Source organism: Protopterus annectens, chromosome 16.part0 (assembly GCF_019279795.1).
Source record: "Protopterus annectens isolate FY-2018-M chromosome 16.part0, PAN1.0, whole genome shotgun sequence".
NCBI classification, from domain to species: domain Eukaryota; kingdom Metazoa; phylum Chordata; order Ceratodontiformes; family Protopteridae; genus Protopterus; species Protopterus annectens.
The window spans coordinates 458087064-458107333 of record NC_056750.1 but is presented as its reverse complement, the minus strand read 5'-3'; the positions used below and the strand labels follow the sequence as shown (position 1 = coordinate 458107333).

Here is a 20270-nt window from a genome sequence, read left to right as displayed (position 1 = left end):
GCAAGTTGGTACATACTGCTTACCATGGCCTGGCCAAAGCCTCTGACACAATCACCCACTCCTCAGGCATCATCAAAAAGCTAACACAACTTGGTGTTAAACCCTATCTTTTCAGATGGGTGACCAACTGGCTTCACAGGCAGTACCCCACAAGGTCAAAATAGGCGCCACCACCTCTGATAGACCTGTAACTAGTGGTGATACCCAGGGACCTGTCCTGGGACCCCTACTGTTTGGGATCTACTTCTCAGAGGTTCAGGCAAAGAAAGGTACTGAGGCTGACCAAGCTTGTGGAAAATTAAGTTGGGTGCTGTCACCGACTCCTCAAATGATTTTACCATATTCCAGAAGGGTCTCCTGCTACAAATAACTGGTGCCAAACTCCGCCTCAAATTAAATGCAAAAAAAAATGCATTATACAATTCGGCAAAAACACAGCCCCTACTGATAACCACATCAATGGCAACCCCCTAAGCACACAGCCTGTGGTGAGACTTGGATACTCAGGTTGACGAGCTCTCACACTCAACCATGTGGCAACAGTGATCAGAAAAGCCTTTTTCTTGGTTCATCTCATAAGTAAAGGGATTACATCCAGTAAAAAGGAGGTTATTACCTCTTTGTACTCCTCTCTCTTTAGATCCATAATTGAGTACAACACCCAGTTTGGTATGTACCTCTCTAAACACCTGCACCAACTGGAAAGGCCACAAATACCTCAAAAAAAAAAAAGTATCCATGGCCTCCAACACCTGTCCTATGCGGACAGGCTCAAATCAACATCACTTTACTAAGTATCTTAAAGATTGGTTAGAGGTGAGCTATGTCTCGCCTACAAGCCAATATCTGACCCTGGCCTACTAGAAATGCTCCATATCTGCAAGCCTAACTTCTCACGCATTACCCGCTCGATAAGCCTAAATCTAATAAGACATCAACAAAACCTGCTGGAGACAGGCTCATCTCCCAGAGGCTGCCCAGTCTCTGGAATAGACTTCCCATTCATGTCAGTGTGCCTCGTTAGCCCTCTTCAAGTGCAACCTTGAGTGGATGGAAAACCACAAATTTATCCCAGGGGTTCCACCTTTGTCCCTCATTGACAGGGGTGACAGATGTTGACTAAGGTTTCCTTTTGGGGAAAAACTCTTGGCTAGGCTTTTAAGGTCTCCAGGGCCATTAGCCTAGTAACCTCCTATGATTGAAAATCTCTTCCACTTGGATAAGTAAGAGTTTTGTGTACTGGTTTTCCTGGCTTCCTACAGAACCCTGAGCACATCCTCTGAAAAAAGGTGTCTGAAAGGAATTAAGACCTCGGTCACCCACAATGTCAGCTGAAGGGTAGACAAGTGGGGATGGACGAGTTAATTTCTGCTGTGTGAGAGGGCCCACTTTGTGGGTTAATGTGTGGTAACTGCCCTTTGCTAAATGCAGGAGCAGGGGGAACCAATGCTGTCTTGGCCAAAAAGTGGGTCACCATCAAGATTCTTGGTTTGTCCTGCTGAATCTTTAGCAGGCCCTTTGGAATGACAGTAAGGTGAGGGAATGCATACAGAAACACCCCCTTCCAAGAAAAGTGGAGGGCATCCACCTTCCAGACCAGAGGATAAGGATCTCTGGCACAAAATTATGGAAGCTGTGTTCATGGGGGAGGCAAAAAGGCCTACTTGTGGAGTACCCCATCTGTGGACAATGTCCAGGAACACTTCCCTGTGAAACATCCACTCGTGGGATTATGTTTCGGGCCTGCTCAATATGTCTGCTACTACATTTTGACTGCAGGAGAGTGACGTTTGACAGCAAATTCCCAGGTTTGCAGAGCTAGCCTGCTAAGGAGGCAAGACATTGTCCCTCCCAGTTTATTTACATATCAGAGAACAATCATGTTGTCTGTATAATCTGGAAGGTCAGAAAAGACAGGAGTGCTCTCATTTCTTTTATACTGAGGTGTTCCCTTCTTGGAAAGGGAGACCAGGTCCCTTGTGCTTTTATGGAGCCGAAAGCTTATCCCCCATCCTGTGTCTTGGGCATCTATGAACATCTCCTGAACTGGTGGTAAAGGATAGAGTGGGAGACCTGGGCTGGCAGTTAGCTGTTGAATCCACCAGGAAATTTTCAGGCAAGGGAGTAATGGGAACCAGGAACCCTAGGGGGTGTGTGCATTTTGTATCCACAAGGATTTCAGGAACCACTATGGTTTCCTTGTGTGGAGTTTTGTCAGGGGCAGCACTGGAATGTTGAAGGCCATGAAGCCCAAAGTTTTGAGAAAGGTCCTGGCCATGATGCGTGTCAAAGGGATGAGATTTTGGAAAAAGGAAACAAGTTCCTGTGCCTTCTGAGTGGGGAGGGAGACCTTCATAAGAACTGTTTGTAGCCTGCATCCCATAAAAATCTGGTCCTGGGATGAGGAAAGTGTAGATTTCTGGAAATTTACTTTGAACCCCAAAGATTGTAGGATGGAGCTGCCAGAGTTTAGATTGCGCTCCAATGTTCCTGGCCTGACTGCTTGAAAGAGAAGGTTGTCCAAGTAAGGGAAGACCTGAATGCCTTGAAGTCTGCAGTACGCAATTACCGGGGTTAGACATTTCATAAACACCCTTGGGACATGGGGGAGACCCAAGGGCAAGGCAGAGAACAGAAAGTACCAAGAAGCCACAGAGATTAAGTACTTCCTGTAAATGGGATGAATGGCGATGTGTAATTAAAGCATCCTTTAGGTCTATGGAAGCCATGTAGGCTTGTGGGATGATCAGGGAGAAAAAAAAAAGTTTGCAAGAATAGCATTCTGAATGTGGGTAGTTTCAGGAAGGTGTTTAGCTAGGAAATGTCGAGGATAGGTCTTCCATGGGCACTCTTTCCTTGGTAGCAAAAACATCCTTGAATAGAAATATTTTCCCTTTTTGATTGGATGGATGGTGCTGTGATGCAGCAGGTCTTTTAGGACCTTTAGGTAATGTGGCAGATGGCCTCTGGGAGATTGAGGAATACCCCTGAAGGATGGGAGGGAATTTGACACCATGAAGTAGCTATTTTTTATGATGTGGGGCACCCCGGCATCCTGAGTAATATTTTCCCATGCTGGAAAGAGGAAAAGGTATAGGGCAAAGGGGTGAGTTTGGTGTACAAATTTTCAGATGAACACTGGTCTCTGAAAAGGACCAGTTTTTGAGGTGGGGGTTGTAGTGGAGTCCTAGGGTGCTGAAGTCTTTAGCCAGACTTTTGCCTTAGCTGGGGGATGCCGTGACTACCTTTTTTTTTTTTTTTTTTTTTTTTAAAGTTATGTACATTCCATGTTTGTTGTATATATTCTCACCTTCATTCTGGATGGTTGGGTTTGGAACAGAGCATTGGTTCCAACTCAGCCACATACTAAAGCTAGAGATCTTTCACTGGCTCGAAGCTACACCCTATCCCAAGATGACTAGCAATAGTTACCCAGATTTCGTTTGTAAGAAAGCAATCACTAGACTATCCAACCCACTGTGGTAAATACAACCAAACCCTCTGCCTATAGTTCATGAGGCCCGAAGGGAATCGCAGAACTCTTGGTCAATTTCAAAAATTCCTTTCGATCCTCTGGGAAGGGGAAAGGAGGGTGGGATGCAAGAATGAAGACTAGAATAAGAACAAATGGAACGTTATGGTGAGTACATAACTTCTTTACATTATGTTGTCCTATCTCGCCTTAATTCTCGATGGTTGGGACAGCGTCCCCTGCACCTACTTCTCGGGTGGCTGAAAGGAATACACTCCTCAGAACAGTGGAACCAAAGGATTCTGGGACACCACATATACTTTGTAATGACTGATTAAGGTATGAGGGTTAACCCATGTGGCTGCAGCATAAATTGAATCCACAGGACTCTGGCTTGAAAGGCAATGGAAGTAGACAGCTCTAATTGAATGACCTCAAATTTTTCCCGGCAGCTGCTTATGTTGAGAGTTATAAACATAAATAATAGTGTCTGTAAGCAATTTAGATAGTGACTTTTGAAATTGAAGACCCTTTTCCGTTTTCTGAGAATGAGAAACAGTTGGTCGGATTTACTAAATTCCTTAATCCTACGCAAGTAAAAACTTAACTGCCTATGGACATCAAATTGGTGAAGCTTGTATTCTTGCCATGATTGGGAAGAGATACAGTTAAGCTCAATGGACTGATTCAAATTGGACTCTGAACATACTTTTGGCAGAAAGGAAGGAAGGATTTGTCCTGAGAGAGAGTCTTCGTGGAAGATTAAACATGGAGAATGGATAGATAGAGACTGCAATTCTGAAACCTGCCTAGCAGAAGTAATGGCTATTAAAGAGACAGTCTTCCAAGTTAAGAACTTTAGTGGACAAGAAGAGGTTCGAATGGAGGGAGAATTAAAGAAGCTAGTACCAAATTTAGACCCCAAGGAGGTGTTGCTCTCTTATGGGAGATCTTAAAAGGAATGTAGCCCTCACAAACGCTTTGCATAATCTGCGAAACATAATACTGGATCCCATGCCTCCCTACATGGCAGTTAATATGGCAGCTAGTTGTGCTCTTATTGTGGCTGCAGCCACACCTTGATTAAAGGTTACCGTTAAAAATTCAAGACTTGCTAATATTGGGGCTGTAAAGGGGTCTAACAATTTTTGTCTGCCCAACAAGAAAACCTCTTCCATTTGCTCACAATGTTTCTTAGTTGCATTCTTGTGATGAAACCAGAATGAGTCTCACTGCTGGGATAATTCTGGAAGCCTGGCAAAGATGGGAAGGGGAGTAACCAAGCTGTCAGCTTGAGGGTTTGAACAGAGGAATGGAGCATTCCATACTGAGGAGTTGAAGATCCGGCACTGGATCCAAGGCTCCTCCTGAAGATGGAGCCATAGGAAGGGGAACCAAATCGGATGAGGCCAGTACAGAGCGATGACAATTAGCCTGCAGCTCAATGATTTGGTTTTCGGAAAAACTTTGGGTATTAGTGGAAAAAGGGGAAATGCATAGATAAGTCAAGGGAGCCAATCGCGAACAAGTGCATCCCTTGGTAACTCCCCTGGAGGGGGGATTAGGGTAAAGAAGCTGCTGCGTTTGAGTTCATGAAGTGGCAAAGAGGTCGCAGCAAGGCTGGCCCCACTTGCGAAAAATGTGGTTTACAATTTCCTGTTTCAGAGACCATTCATGAGGCATAAGAATTGCCCTGCTTAATTTGTCTGCTACAATGTTGGATTTTCCCAGGATGTGCATTGCAATCGGAAAACGTTGATAAGATATTGTCCATTGCCATAATCAGTCTCTCGGCACAGAGGTGAAGATCTGTTCCGCCTTGTTTAAGTACCACACCACTGACATTGTCAGTCCCCTTTGTTCTGTGGATTAGAGAAGAAGGTTGGCAAACAAAGGGACCGACTAAGGGCCACACTGGATACCACCTTGGGCATGAAGTAGGGATTGGTCCTGAGGGACACCTTGTCAGCATGAAAGATGATGAAAGGTTCCACTGCCATGAGGGCCTGTAATTCACACCCCCTTCTTGCTGAAGTGGGAAGGCTGTTTTCCAAGAAAGGAATTTCAACTCTGCATTTGCAGCTGGCTCAAAGGGAAGAGTGAGCTTTTCCAATGCTAAGTTAAAGGTCCCAGGCTGGAGTAGGGGCTCTCCTGGTTGGTCTTTAGTTTTTGGACACTCGAGGAATTGCTTCAGCAGTGGAGGAGATTAGTGGGGTGGTTCTGTATTGTAATGAGCTGAAATGGATGAGGCATGAATTTTGGAGGAGGAAAAGGAAAAGCCCTTGTGAAGCATCTCAGTTAAGTATTGAAGAATATGGGATAAATTGGCCGCTGCTGTCCCCCCACCCCCCGAGTATGGCTCCAGGAACAGAATATTTTCCATTTTTCAACATAGTATTTTCTAGTACTAGGCCTCCTTACCTCCAGAATGACATCCATCACTTGCTTACTGAGAAATATAACTGAGATCAGGTAATTAGCCAGGCTGCCAGGTTCAGGGTATGAAGTTGTGGGTGCAGAATCTGGCCCTCCTGCTGGGACAGCAAGGCAAGGGTCTGAAGCAGGTGCCATGGTGGCAGCAGAGACGCTGCGCAAGAGAGGGTACCAGTGCTGGCGTGGCCAATCTAGTGCAATCAGTATTGTCCTTGGTTTGTCCTTTTCAATCTTAAGTAGCACCTTGGAGAGGAGAGGCAGAAGGGGGAAGGCATAAACTGACAGTTTTTTCCAGGTGAAAGACAGGGCACCCACTTTCCAAGCTTGTTTGTGGGTAGTCCTTGTGCAAAATTTGTCCAATTGGTACTTCTGGGGGGAAACAGGTCCATATCTGGGCTCCCCCATTTGTTTCTCAACATGCTGAATATCTTTGGTTCCAGTTGCCACTCGTGTGAGTCCAGGAGATACCTGCTTAGGTTGTCTGCCAGTGTATTTGGCTTTCCTGGTAGGAATTGAGCCTGTAGGTGCACCTGGTAGCTCAAGGCTGTGTTCCACAGAGCCATGGCTAATCTGCAGAGAAGGTATGAGTGGGTTCCCCCCTGCTTGTTTATGTACCACATATCAGTGGTGTTTTCCATCTTTACCAATAATTGTCCTGGAAGAATGTGGCCCTTGAAGGCTGTCAGAGCATTCGGTACAGCTAACATTTCAGTGGCATTTTCCATCTTTACCAATAATCGTCCTGGAAGACTGTGGCCCTTGAAAGCTGTCAGAGCATTCGGTACAGCTAACATTTCTTTTTGATTGATATGCAGGTGACATTTGATTTGGGTTCCATTTGCCCTGAATGCACTGCCCTGCCAAGTGAGCCGCTCATGCATTATCTGACGTGTCAATTAGGGTTTGGGCAACAATGGGTAGAGTGAATGGCAGTCCCTTGTTTTGGTGGCAGGCCTCTGTCCACCAAAGGAACTCTATCTGTAGACAAGGTATGACAAGAATCTGATTCTAGATCCAGAGAATGTTGACACCATAGGCTTTTTAGATATGATTGTAGTTTCCTCATATGCAGTCTTGCTTATGGAATTTGTAGAATGCAAGAGGCCATGAACCCCAAGGCTTGCAGTATTTTCCTTGCAGATAGCCTGGTCTTTGTGGCCAGTAGTTTGAAGTAGACTGTCAAATGAACTTGTTTCTCTGGCGTGAGGTAGGCCATCTGGGAATTTGTATTCAAGCTTGCTCCCAGGAATACAATTTGTTGGCAGGGTATTTTAGTTTACGGTGTACCCCAGAGACGTTGGCAATTTCTTTACAAATGCCAGATTTAATAGCATGTCCTGGCTTTCTGCTTGAATTAGACAATCGTCCAGGTATGGGTAAACATGAAAATTTCTTTGCCTGCAAAATGCAATGACTGGAGCTAGGCACACTGTGAATACCCTGAGCACAGTAGATAAGCCAAAGGGCAGTGCAGAGAACTGATCGTGCATGTAGCCTGCTCTGAAGAGTAGGTATCTTCTGCAAGGTTCCCTTATTGGGATATGCAGGTAGGTTTCCTTTAAATCCAGCATTGCCAACCAGGCATCTTTGCCTAGCATGGGAATCAGCTGATGAAGAGTTAGCATCTTGAATATTGGGATTACCAAAAATGTGTTTAGGATAGACAGGTCCAGGATAGGACACCAAGAATGGTCTTTTCTGGGTACCAGGAAAATTCTTGAGTAGAAACCTTGCCCCCATTCTTCTTCTGGGACAGATTGAATAGCCCTGATGCTTAGAGAGAATTTGTTTTTGAGCCTCTGCCCACTGATTTGGGGGTAGGTCTGGCCAACTGTTTTGGGTTGGTAAGGAGTGGAAGTGAAATCTGTAACAGAATTTAAAACCCATATGTCCAGGGTAATGAGTTCCCAATGTTTTGCATGCAGGGCAGGCTTTCCCACTAAAGGAACAGTCAGTTGAGCAGGGCTCAGAAGATTTAAAGTTAAGTCATTGAGACAGTTTACCATGGGGGGGGGGGTCTTAACCCCTGCTTTGGAAGTGGGAGCCTCCCACTGCTTAGGCCTGCGAGTATCTAGGGACTGAAGCCTGGGTGTTCCGCTAGTTCTGGGTTTGGACTGAAGGCCCGGAAGAGGCAGGAAGGGACCAATTCTTAAGAGGGCCAATGCCTACTAAATCTGGGAGGCTGTAGTATGCATAGATTTAGCTTTTTCCTCCATCTTTTTAAGTACCACTTCTGCTTTGTTGCCAAACAAGCAGTCTTTCTTTAAAGGAGCATCCAGTAATTTACCTTTAACATGATCTGGCAAAGATTGTTCCTTAAGCCAAGCATGCCTTCTAAATACAGACTCTGACAGTAGACATGCAAGATGCCTCTAATGAATCAAAACCACATTGCAAAGTATGTTTTCCAACTTGTTCAGCAGAATGAATTAAATCCTGTAAATCTTATTTTCAGCACAGTCAGGAATCATCATTTTCTGTTTAAGCAATCCAATAATATGCTGCTGATACTTTAAATGAAACTGGCAGTTTAAGGCCCTAATGGCCAAGGTTGCAGAAGTGTATACTTTCTTACCCCATCTATCCAGCACCCTGGAATTTCTATCAGAGGGGGTAGGATTTTTGGCAGTAGGAGCTTTAATGCCCTTGGGTCCCTGTGAAATGGTCTCAGGATCCGCAGTAGGATTTTTAAAGAACTTGGTACCCTCTAATACCCATCAGGTTTTCTGGGAGCTGGAATTTAATGAGTCAGAGGCCAGGCTAGATTCTGAGAAGGCATCATCTGCAATGTCCAGTACAGGAGGGAATAGCTAAAGGCCTGTGTTGAGGTAGGAGTAAGAATTCCCCAAGTCTCTTTTTGGAGTCAGAGTAATCCTGGCTTTCCCAGCAGAAATGCTCCCTAAAAGTATACAGGGTTTCACGAAAAGAGAAATCCTCTGGAGAGGAAGCAGAGAGAATGGAGTACTCTGCATCAGAATCCTCACAGGTAGATAAGGGTAAATACTGGTCAGAAGAATCAGAAGGAAAATCAGTCCTAGGTCTCTTAAGAAGGGTGGCTTCCCCTGATTAGAGTAATAAGGTCTTCAGCCATTCTTGTTTTTTTAGGCATAGGGGCCTGACCATGCGGCCTGAGCATTGGTTTTCTAGGCATAGACAGAGTTTTAGGCCTTGAAGAAAAAGATGGCAAAGGTTTAATATGCAAGTCAGTAGGCCTGAATACACCCTCAGAAGCACCTGCACAGCGGCTCTGGACCCATCCAAGATAGACACATCTGCAGGTTCCACAGTAAAGCATCTGTATGACAACATAACATCACTGGTTTAGATGTACAGTTCCTCTGGAATTTAGGTACAGCGGAGACCAGGGTATGCTTTAGTTCATGCATCTCTTCCCTTCTCCTGTAAGGTTTTAAACAATTCTGCAGCAGCAGGGCCAAACAGGGCTGAAATGTGCAGTGGAGCACCCATTAGTTTGGATTTAATGCCCTCTGGTACAGGTGGAGTCTCAGCCAGGCAAATCTCCTCAGGACAGAGTCTGTGGCGGCTGCCATAGCTGAAGCCTCCACAGCATCATAGCTACATTTTATGATGTGTCTGGTCACTTGAGAGGAAGCTCCAATTAGTGAGTATGCCAGGACTTAGAGTCTGGCACATCAGAAATAATCTTAGAAAGTTGGGACAGGTGTTACAACATATACATAGCCATGTTTGTCTGATGGTTTATAGCCATAACAGAGGGTGCAGAAGTGTATATCTTTTTTCCCCAACCTCTCCATGTGTCTGCTGTCTGTCAGAGGAAAGCAGCCTAGATGACTTACAAGACCTTTTAGGATCTGTCTGGTTTCTTACGTGTGGGGTGTTGGGAGTCAAGGGGGCCTTACTGGAGGATGCTAAAACATCAAGGAGGCAGGTAGGACTGGAAGGAACGCAAAATGAAGCGTCTACCTGGAGTAGCTTCGTAGTACCTTTTTTGGACATCCGATATCTGGAACTGTCCAATTTAAAATGCTCCCTCATCTTACCCAAGGTCTCACTGTAATTTCCTCCATTGGAGAGTCAATGCCATAGGAGTACTCCTCTGAGGAATTGTAATCCAGTGGAGGGGGATTTGAGAAGTGCGTGCCAAGGACTCATCCCCGAAGACTCTTCCTCCTCAGAATCCTCTTCTCGGATCCTTTTCTGGAGGAGAGGTAACCAAGGGTGTGGCTGAAACTGAAATCCCAGGAGGAGGTCTAAGAGGCACAAAGGCATTAAAAATACCCTGTGTAAACTTTTTCCAGTCCTGAAATTGGATCAGAGAGTGGTGATAAATGCTTTGTTTTTTTAAGCATGTAGTTCCACCCTATGTAAGATTGCTAGACCAGACGTAGGCCTGGTTTCTATTATGTCTGAATCCATATGTTCCTTAATTAAAATCGGAGAGATTCACCTAGGGCCTTCGGATATTGCAAGTCTAGGCTCCCCCAAGGACATTTATTAATTTATTTTACATTTGTTAACTGGGGGTGTCTGAGCCGAAAAGGCCCTTTTTCAGCAGAGGCCAGGGGAGAAAAGCTCCACAAAGAAAAATTAGACTCATTTAGTTATTTAGACATGATCAGTATACACAAATTACAGGAGACATGTTTTTACAGTGGTATGCGACAAATAAACAGTTACAGTGGCGAGAAACAAAAAAATATTAATTTTAAAAATAAAGGTAATTAATAGATTTGTGGTGTACAGCTGAAATTTGAACATAGGTAGAATACATACATAGTACACAGGTACAGTACATACATTGTAGATTAGCCAGTGTTTGTGAGTAAGATTGAAAATTATCATCAAGTGCTCTAGATTTTGTATGTATGTGTTAACTACTTTCACTAGCCTGGGGAGCAATCATGGCACTGCCAACTTTCCTTGCGATGTTGCCTGATAAGGTCTTTAAAGGAGGCTTTGGATGATGCGTTTTGAATGCTTGTAGGGACAGAGTTCCATTTTTTAGCCACTGAACTACTATACAGTGCATCTCCAAAGCTATTGTAGCTGTTGGTGACTTCTAGTAGTAGTTTGCTTGATGATCTAAGAGGCCTTTTGGCTGAGTGATGTACTAGGTTTTTGAGGGCAGGACACTTACTGGGGAGGTAATAGATAGAATGACAGAGGCAGAGCTAATTGTAGGTTAGGAGGGTTGGGCAGTTCAAGCCAGTGGAGCTGCCTCAAAGCGGTACAGTGATGAGTTCTATATGAGCAATCTGCAGCAAAGCGGGCAATTCTGTTATAGAAGGCTTCCATTTTGCTTAGTTCAGTTTTGTTGAGATTAGTCAGAATGGGAGATGCATAGAGTAGGGTGGATAAAAGTTTGGAGCGAGCAATGGCTGATCTTGTGTTGCTGGTAAGAAATGGTTGGATATGGCAGAGCGACCCTAGTTTGTCTTGTACATTTTTAATAGTTACGTTGAGATGACAATCAAATTTTAGGTGTGAGTCTATGGTTATTCCCAATAGCTTAGCCTGTGCCACTGAGCAATTGGAGTAGCATTAATGGAGTAGATAGTGAATTGACTTAGTGTTTTTGTTAGAACTGGTTATAATCATAAGCTGAGTTTTCTTTGGATTGAGGAGAAGTTGGGCTTTGGTAAGGTAGTTTTCAACATCAGAGAATGCTAGTCGAGTTGTTTGCAGGAGGGTGGGAATGTTTTGGGTAGCACAAATTAAGGTAGTGTCATCTGCATACTGAAATATAAATGCATGCTGTGTGGAGGTACGGAGATCATTTGTGAAGACTGTGAATAGTAGTGGTCCTAAGATAGAACCCTGTGGGACTCCTATAGTTATGGGCAGCTGAGGAAAGAGAATTTTCCCATTTCACAGCTTGGTACCTGTCAGTTAAATAGCTTTGGAACCAGGTAAGTGTGGAATTTGAGAGATCTTGTTTTAGTTTATTTAGAAGGATTTGGTATGAGACTGTCAAATGCTTTGGACATATCCAAAAACAGAGTTGACACTTGCAGGCCTTCATTTTTGAGACGGTTTACTGTGTCTGTGAAGCAGAGGAGGGCTGTAGTGGTACTATGGGCAGGTCTGAAACCATGCTGAGTAGGTGACAGGATGTTGCTGTCTAGGAGATAGTTTAGCATCTTACCCAAGGTCCATCATCCTGCTCCAAGGCAGCCTCCTTTAAGGGCTAGGCCTGTGATTCTGACACAGGGGCAGAGTACTTCTCCAGGCTAGTACCTGCCTTCAGAGGGTTTTTAGCAAGGAGTTTCAGGTGGTGATTTTCTAAGTAAATGGAAAGGGAAGCTAACCTACCTCTCAAGGTTTTAGGCACAAAAGTCTGACAGATCAAACAAGACCTGTGGTCGTGAGTAGGTCAAAGACATAATAGGCACTGCTGGTGGTTGTCTTCATGTGGACTCACATCCACAAGAACATTTGACATTAAACCTAGCCACAATGAAAAAAATATATAAAAAGGATTCTACAACTGGGCACTTATCTGAAATGTTAAAATGACTACCACTTAGCGAGCAAAATTCATGTATGGGTGAAACGTCCGGACTGGCAGCAAAAAAGCTCAGAGGAGGGTGTGTGCACATATCGCTTAGTCAACATCTGACAGAAGCCTACATGTGATGTACCACACACCCGAAGTACTGACCGACATTGGGTTGTCATGGCAGGCAACTCCCTGATGTTAAGAATACTGCAACAGAGGAACACCATCTTGTCTTTCTATGAAATTAAAAACTTGTCCACTACCCAAGCTTTGGGGTGTAGGGTTATAGAATAAAATGTTTTTATTTGAAAATTTCTGTAAGAGGCAAACAATTCTGGTACTCTCCAAGACAAGACCAGCTCTCTGCGCAGTGGACATTTGTGCATGTCTGTTTATGCTTAGTTGATAGGCTAATACACTATCCCTCTAGGGATGTATATACTGCCCTTACTGTGGGAAACTCCTAGGTTTTCAAAGTCATTCTACACAACTGACAGGAACACGTTCCTTCCTGTTTTTTTGATATACCATATGATCATAAAACGGGTGTGTGCAGTAACCTCTGGATAGGATAGCATGCAGACTGCACACCATGTTCGGGCTAGCCACTCAATGTGATAACTAGTTCTATGATTTGGTCACATTGACTTAGGATGCCAAAAAATGGGCATGGGTATTTGCTTGTGACAAGCGGCTTGAGAACCCGGCTTAATCCAGCCTATGCCAGGGAACCATGCAAATAGTGAAAGGGGGTCTTTGTGCCTCTACAGGTCAATGTTCTACCACCATAAAGTACACCAGTCCTGGGTCAATAAGCTTTTGGACAGCTGGTGTTCAGCTGCCCAGCTTGCATTACCTGGGACAGAACAGTTGAGGAAAAGCTAGACATAAAACCAACCTACCAAACACACTGACAGTATGCAGCTTGGAAGAGGATGACATGGCAACGAGGAGGTTGGATATCCTCTGTATCCAAGAGACAAGACAGAAGGGCAGGAGAGCAAATTTGACTTTGGATCCAGAGGCCAAGCTCAAGGACAACATCCTAGAAAAAGGTGCAGGAAACTGTGGTCCGGGGACAGGTGCTTCTAAAGTAGTGAGGGATAGAGTTAGTGACAGACCCATGCCAGTCAGACTCCAGTTTAAGTACATGGCAACATTCACAATCTCAGCATATGCCCAAGAGCAAGGACTGTGACATCGAATAAGACAGTACATTCAGACAACAGTTATAGGATCTATTGGATAAAGCTGGACGACTAGAGTTGGTGTTTATGAGGGACCTGAAAGAAAAGGATACAAGGACTGCCTGGGTCGACAAGGGTGAGGCAAACAGGATTAAAATGAGAAGCCAATTTAGTAAAAAAGATGGACGTCAACAAACAGTTCAACAAGAGAGTGTGTCAAAAGATCACACACAAGATTGGACTACATGGAACAAAGGTATACTTCCTCCTAGTACATAAAGGGTACTGGGATAGAATCAGTGGATTGCAAGGTCATCCCCATTGAAAGGTATCCCACAGCATGAACCGCTGGTGGTCATAATCAGACCCGAACAGTGGTGAGAAGACTAAGATCAGAGACTAGACTGGACATGGAAGCTGACTGGAAATAATCACGACTAGCATCTCAGGAAGAGGAGGAAATAGCTGGAGTTGAAGAATGACAGTTTCACAAAAAGAACATAAAGGAGGACTATACAACATCTGTGTTATGGCCTGGTATGGAAATAAGGTACATAAAGAAAGTTGGTGGCGGAAAAGAGTCAAGTTACTTATCAAAAGAAAGACAGGGTGCAGGAAAAGTTTGACTCTTACATGTACACTTACTCTCCTTGGCCAGCTTCTCCAAATTTCTGAATAAGCAAACAAGAAATGCAGCAGAATTTTTAACTGAAAATTTAAGATAAACTAATATGCACCATTCAATAAGAGACCCCCCCCCCAAAAAAAAAAAAAAATACATATCCCCCCAAGGGGTACTCAACTGGTCTCCCAAGCTTGGTATTGGCAAAAAATAAAAAACTGTACAATACCACGCAGCAAATAAGGACAGAAGATGGCTATTGGTACCTCATCATATACAAGACAATATGGAGATCTCTGGAAGGCACAAGCAAAGATGTGCTTAGGCTGGGTCTCTGAAATTAATAGCAGGTGCAGTACTACTCCTGTACCAGGGATCCCTGAAGTTACGACCAACAATGGCTTACATGATCATCTGCTGAACTACCTTGTTACCATACAAAATTCTATTACCTCAAGCAACTTCTCTCTTTCACTTCCTTCTTCCATTACAAAAACTTTGGCACGGCCACTTCGCTCTGAGTCACGAATGCCCTTGGCAACCTGTGTAGCTTTCAGTCTTTCAAATTTGTTGCACTTTGAGCCATACCACTGATGAATCTCCTACAACACAAAGAAAGATTATTATAAAAACGTGGAATGACAAGTATTCCATATCAGTCTGGTATGGGCACATTCATAAAGATTGTGAGAGTACTACAACAATTTTCATTTTGGGGGAAAACAGTAAAATCACAAAGTTTGGGCCAAGTACAGATAAAAACACTACTTTCAAAGAATTTAGCATTTTAGACCACAACACTCATTTACCACACCATGGATTTCTTCTCATACTTGCTTTTAATACCATCACAGCATGTGCTACAGAGTGTTCTGCATCTAAAGCAGGTTTTTAAGTTTGTGGGTGTGCATGTATATATGTAGGAAAAAAGAGGATGTATACACCCGTTCTGGGAAAGAGGTACTTTACACTCCCCAAGGGGAAGCATGGCCCATACAGTGGAGTTGACCTAACAGTCAACAACCATGGGGATGGGAAGAGAGAAATGGAGTAGGGCAAATTAAAGCGAAACAACCCAGACAGCATCCCAGATGGCTGTGACCCCAGGCCACACTTAAGATCCACAACCAGCCAAAGCAAATAATGGAATAGTCTGGGTGAAGTAGGATGGCTGGTAGAGTGGACGTGGAACACTGGGATCGAGCCAGTACCATGACGTCTGACGGGATGAAAACAATTTGAAAGAAAATTAAAGGTCTTAAATCCTTCAGCTACTTTGACAGATTAGCACAATTCTCCTTGGAGCCTTACAAGTTGCTGTGAGGTGACAAGTCTCACTTTTCAAGCTACAGAAAATAGTCCCGTTTCTTTGCAAAACCAGTAGCTCTACAAGCATCTGCATTAAGGACTTAAATCACTACAACAAAAACAAGAGTCAATGGAGAAATCGTCCTAACTAGACAAATCGTCCTAACTAGACAAATTCCTGGCCTATGGAATAAGTTACTACAAGTCAAATCAGTACTACTTCGGCTACCATTAACATTAGTCTTGACAGGATGAGAAGACAAATTTACACAAGGGTTATCAGAGTACAAATGTATTTAGGATGGATAAGTCCAAAATGGGTTTCCAGTCGGTTCCTTTTCTTGGTACAAAGAAAAGTGTGGAATAAAAACCTTGACCTTGTTCGTGAGTAGGAACCTCTTGAATGGCTTTCATGTCCATGAGTTTTGTAATTTGTATTTGCGCCTCTGCCCTTTGATTGTGTGGCAGGTTTGGCATGCCTCTCATTTTTGGAAGAGTGTGAAAATGAAATCTGTAGCCTCTTTATTATGTCCAGGATCCATTTGTCTGTTGTGATAATTTGCCAATTTCTTGAAAATAGTGCCAGCTTTCCTCCCAAGGGGGAGGCCAGCTGAGATTTGCTTGGCATGAAAAGGAGGAAGTCATTGGGTTTGCTTTCTCCATTGTTGTGCACTGTCTTCGCCACCTCTTGGTGCTTGAGTTTGCCATCGTCTGCCTCTATATGATCCTTGAGATTGTCCTCTGCCCCTTGAGCGCCTGTATCTACCTCTTTGGGGCTTGTCCGTGGCTGGAAAGGACCAGTTTTTTGAAGGACAATTTCTGCTAAAACGAGGTGGCTGTACCTGTAGAAAAGCCTTGACAGTTTGCATAGATTTAGCTTTTTCTTCCATTTTCCGTAGTAACTCCTCAGCATTAGTACCAAATAGCACATCCTTTTGTAAAGGAGCATCTAGTAGTTTAGCTTTAACATGATCAGGCAAGCTTTGTTCCCTAAGCCAGGCATGTCTACGAATGACTGCTCCTGTAGCAGCAGCTCTACTTGAGGCCTCTAAGGCATTATAACCACATTGTAAGGTGTGTTTATCCACTTGTTCTGCACTATGCATCATATCCTGCAATTCCTTCAAATCTGGTTGTCAGGTTGAGACATTTTGTTTCTTAATTGTGAAGACAGAAACTGCTGATATTTAAGCATATGGAACTGACAATTAAGGCCCTCATGGCTAGGGTGGCCGAGGTGTATACCTTTTTCCCCCCACCTTTCTAAGGATCTAGATTGTCTTTCAGAAGGTAGTGGATTCTTGGCAGTAGAGGCCTTCATTCCCTTGGGGCCTTGAGAAATGATTTCAGGGTCAGCATTATGGCTTTTGAAAAGAAATTGGTGAGAGTTAGGGACTCTGTAGTACCTATCAGGTTTGACTGGTGCAGGAGGCAGGGAATCCGGATTAAGACAAGCCTCCTAGTAAACATCAAGTATGTCCAGGACAGGAGGTATAGCCAGAGGTCTGTGTTGAGGTAAAAGAAATTCCCCAAGCCTTTTCTTGGAATCGGAAAAGTCTTGGCCTTCCCAATAGAAGTGCTCCCTCAAGGTGTGCAAGGTTTCCCCAAAAGAAAAATCCTCTGGGGGAGATACAGAAGGAATGGACTGTTCTGCGTCAGAATCTTCATAAGGGGAGTAAGAGTGACCTCCACATCAGAATGTTCTGAGAAAATGGAGCCCTGTTCAGAAGAGGGAGAGTCTTCCTCCACTCTGGGTCTCTTGTCTGGAGGGGGTTGGGAACCCCTGATATAGTAAATTAAATCCTCAGCCATTTTAAGCATCTGCTTTTTAGGCGTGGGGCCTGGGGATGGGCCCTGTGCAACAGGCCTCTTGGGATGCATGGCTGACTTGGACTTAGAGAAGGCCTTAATAGAAAAGGAAGAAGAGGGTCTAAATGCACCCTGGGTGGAAGTGGACCTGTCCACATTAGGAGGCTCACTCACTGTGGTTTCGGTGGTTGTAGTCTGAGAAAGGGCCGAGGTACCAACGGTCTCGGGTACAGAAGACACTGCCAAGGAAGTGTCGTCGGTAGTCAGGGACTGCATATGCGTCTCGCTGAGAACCGGACCACATGTAGCCGGCTTTGGCGTGGTGTCAGTATTTGTCCTTGCGTTTTTTGGACAAAAAGGTAGTCGGAGTATCCGACATTTTATAATCAAAGGCTTTACCAAAATAATGTTGGGCGAACTCCACCCGGCGCTTAGTGCGTTTACTGAAAGTCGCACAGAAGCGGCAGCCCAAGACGTCGTGGTCTGGGCCTAAAGGTATGCAACAGGAATGAAAATCCTTATGCGGTATTTGCTTCCCACAAAAAATACAATTGTTAACTTTGTCTGACATCTGTCTGAGGCAAGAAAAGTTTCCCCAACGGGGTACTTAGCTTTAAAGAAGACTTCGGTTTCCAATTTTTCGTAAATTCAGGAGCTGGCCGACCGGCACTTGCGAACTGTTTCTGCTTCGGGCACTGCGCGGCAAGAAAGACTGGAGAATATGGCGTCGGCTGTGACTTTTATACCCCTGTCGCACTGACATCAGGGAAGAAGGCGACAACAACCGACGCCGGACCAAGACTTTGGAATTCAGCCGACAGATGACCCGCCTGACGGCAGAGAACCCCATATGTGATTACTGCAGCTGTATGCACGATGAACATCCCTCTTCCCCAATTTCTTGTCTTCAGAAAGAATGCATGCATCATGTTTCTCAAACTTCTCTACAGCTCTACAGAGAACGAAAGTTAAGTGAGCCAACTAAGAAGGCTTCACTAGGATGGTGCTGACAGAAATTTGATGCCCTTGCCCATTAATACAAGGGCTATTAACCCACTGCAAACTGTAGCAGCAAAGCTGTCTGCTTCATTAATGATGCATCTGAAATCAGTTAAATCAGCTAGCATATATTTAACCAGGCAAATAGAAATCACACTAAAAGGATTTCATAGTCTGCAATGAAGATGTAGATACAATAGGTTACTAGTTAATTAAAAAACTATATGGTCCTATTGTATATTTTAAGTCATTAGCACCTTTCAAGAATTAAGGACAGTCAGCTTCTTCTCTACTCCCGCATAACAAAAATATATACCTCCTCAAATTCCAAAACTAGACCACAGGACAAGATAAAATGCTTGGAACAAAACTTACCACCCCCAAATCAAGAATAAAGCAATCGCCGCTGTTGAAACTCTCCCAGGTAACAGGGACCTCAGTGGCTCGGATAATCCTTCGGCCTTTAATATGCAGTACTCTTTTGACAGCCACTAGGTTTGGAGTTACGTGAAAAAACCCTGAAGAAACTCCACCACTCTGGAAAAAACAAGAAATCAATGTTTACAAGGTAGCAAACTAAATTTAATAATATGTTTGAACTCATGAATCTCAGCTGTGTGACTTGCTCTTTAGAGCTGCTCTCACACACCCACACAATTACTTCAGTTCACAATGATTCCTACAGCTGTGAAGTACAGTTGTGTAAACTTACCATAAATGTAGAGGTTGTGTATTCACTGTTGCAGTACTAACCATTGGGTTATCCATACTGTGGTAGCCCTCAGCCGGTCCGAATACCAGAGTCAAAGTTTTGTGCGTTGGCTGCTGGCACTTGCTGGGTGATGTCAGGTCGTCAGAGCTATAAAGGAGAGCAGACAACACCATTACCTCAGTTTTTCTTGCCTTAACCAACCAAAGAAGTCCAAATTTAATTAGTAGTAGTCCTGGGGTCAGAAATTCCCACAGAAATACGTGTCTCGCAGAGGACAGCAGATAAAAGGGGAAGGAGGGAGGGAAAAAGTACAGTTTTGTACCTACCATAAATGTAGATGTTAGAGTATATATATTGCTGCAGTCATCACACTTGGGTTATCCTGCCATCAAGCGGTCCTGCAGTCAGCTGAATCCCAAAGTCTTGGTCCGGCGTCGGTTGTCGCCGCTTCTTCCCTGACGTCAGTGCGACAGGGGGTTAAAAGAGGCAGCCGATGCCATTTTCTTCAGTTTTTCTTGCACCAGATGTCAGGTGCCCCCAACTAGGAAGGCAATACAAATAAGTATGCAGAAATACCTTAGTAGATGAACAATAGTACTAGCTGTTAGCAAATACATCATATAGGCATGCATCCAATAGATTGATGTACATGGAGTTATAACTAACACCCTGGTATGTAGCGGGAATGGTGGGAGAGTAACCTGGACTGCAGCAGTATATACACTCGAACATCTACATTTATGGTAGGTACAAAACTGTACTATGTTCATCGTGTTATACTGCTGCAGTCATCACACTTGGGGATGGGTGGCTGGTACTAAACTGGGTTAGGTGAGGCTAGGATGCCCTGCAGAACTGCAGTGGCAAAACCAGCTCTTGTTTTTGAGTATAATGAAAGGTGGTAGTGCTTGGTAAAGGTGTGCACTGAACTCCAAGTAGCTGCCTCCAGAATGCCCTTGGTTGGAACCCCCCTGAGAAAAGCTGCTGAGGTTGCTGTAGCCCTGGTAGAATGGGACCTAATCTTAACAGGCACTGCTTTCCCATGGTGCAAGTAGCAAAAGCGGATACAATGTGCTATCCATTTGGAGATGGTCTGTTTTGAAATAGCCTTTCCTTGTGAACCTGCAGCATAGGCCTTTCCTTGTGAACCTGCAGCATAGGATACAAAGAGTTGGTCAGTTTTTCTGAAGGCCTTTGTCTTATCCAAATAGTAACGTAGCTGTCTGTGAATGTCCGAAGAATGAAGG

At 44.1% G+C, this 20270-nt stretch overlaps 1 protein-coding gene across 1 annotated transcript in view; it reads right to left on the bottom strand.

Annotated features, from left to right (window-relative positions):
- Positions 1 to 20270, bottom strand: part of GSN (gelsolin) — a gene marked incomplete in the record, with an annotated part of 970219 nt that overhangs the window by 684160 nt on the left and 265789 nt on the right. Inside the window, 2 exon segments of the mRNA XM_044058005.1 lie at positions 14648 to 14797; positions 18687 to 18848. Of these exon segments, the coding sequence (XP_043913940.1) occupies positions 14648 to 14797; positions 18687 to 18848 (312 nt within the window).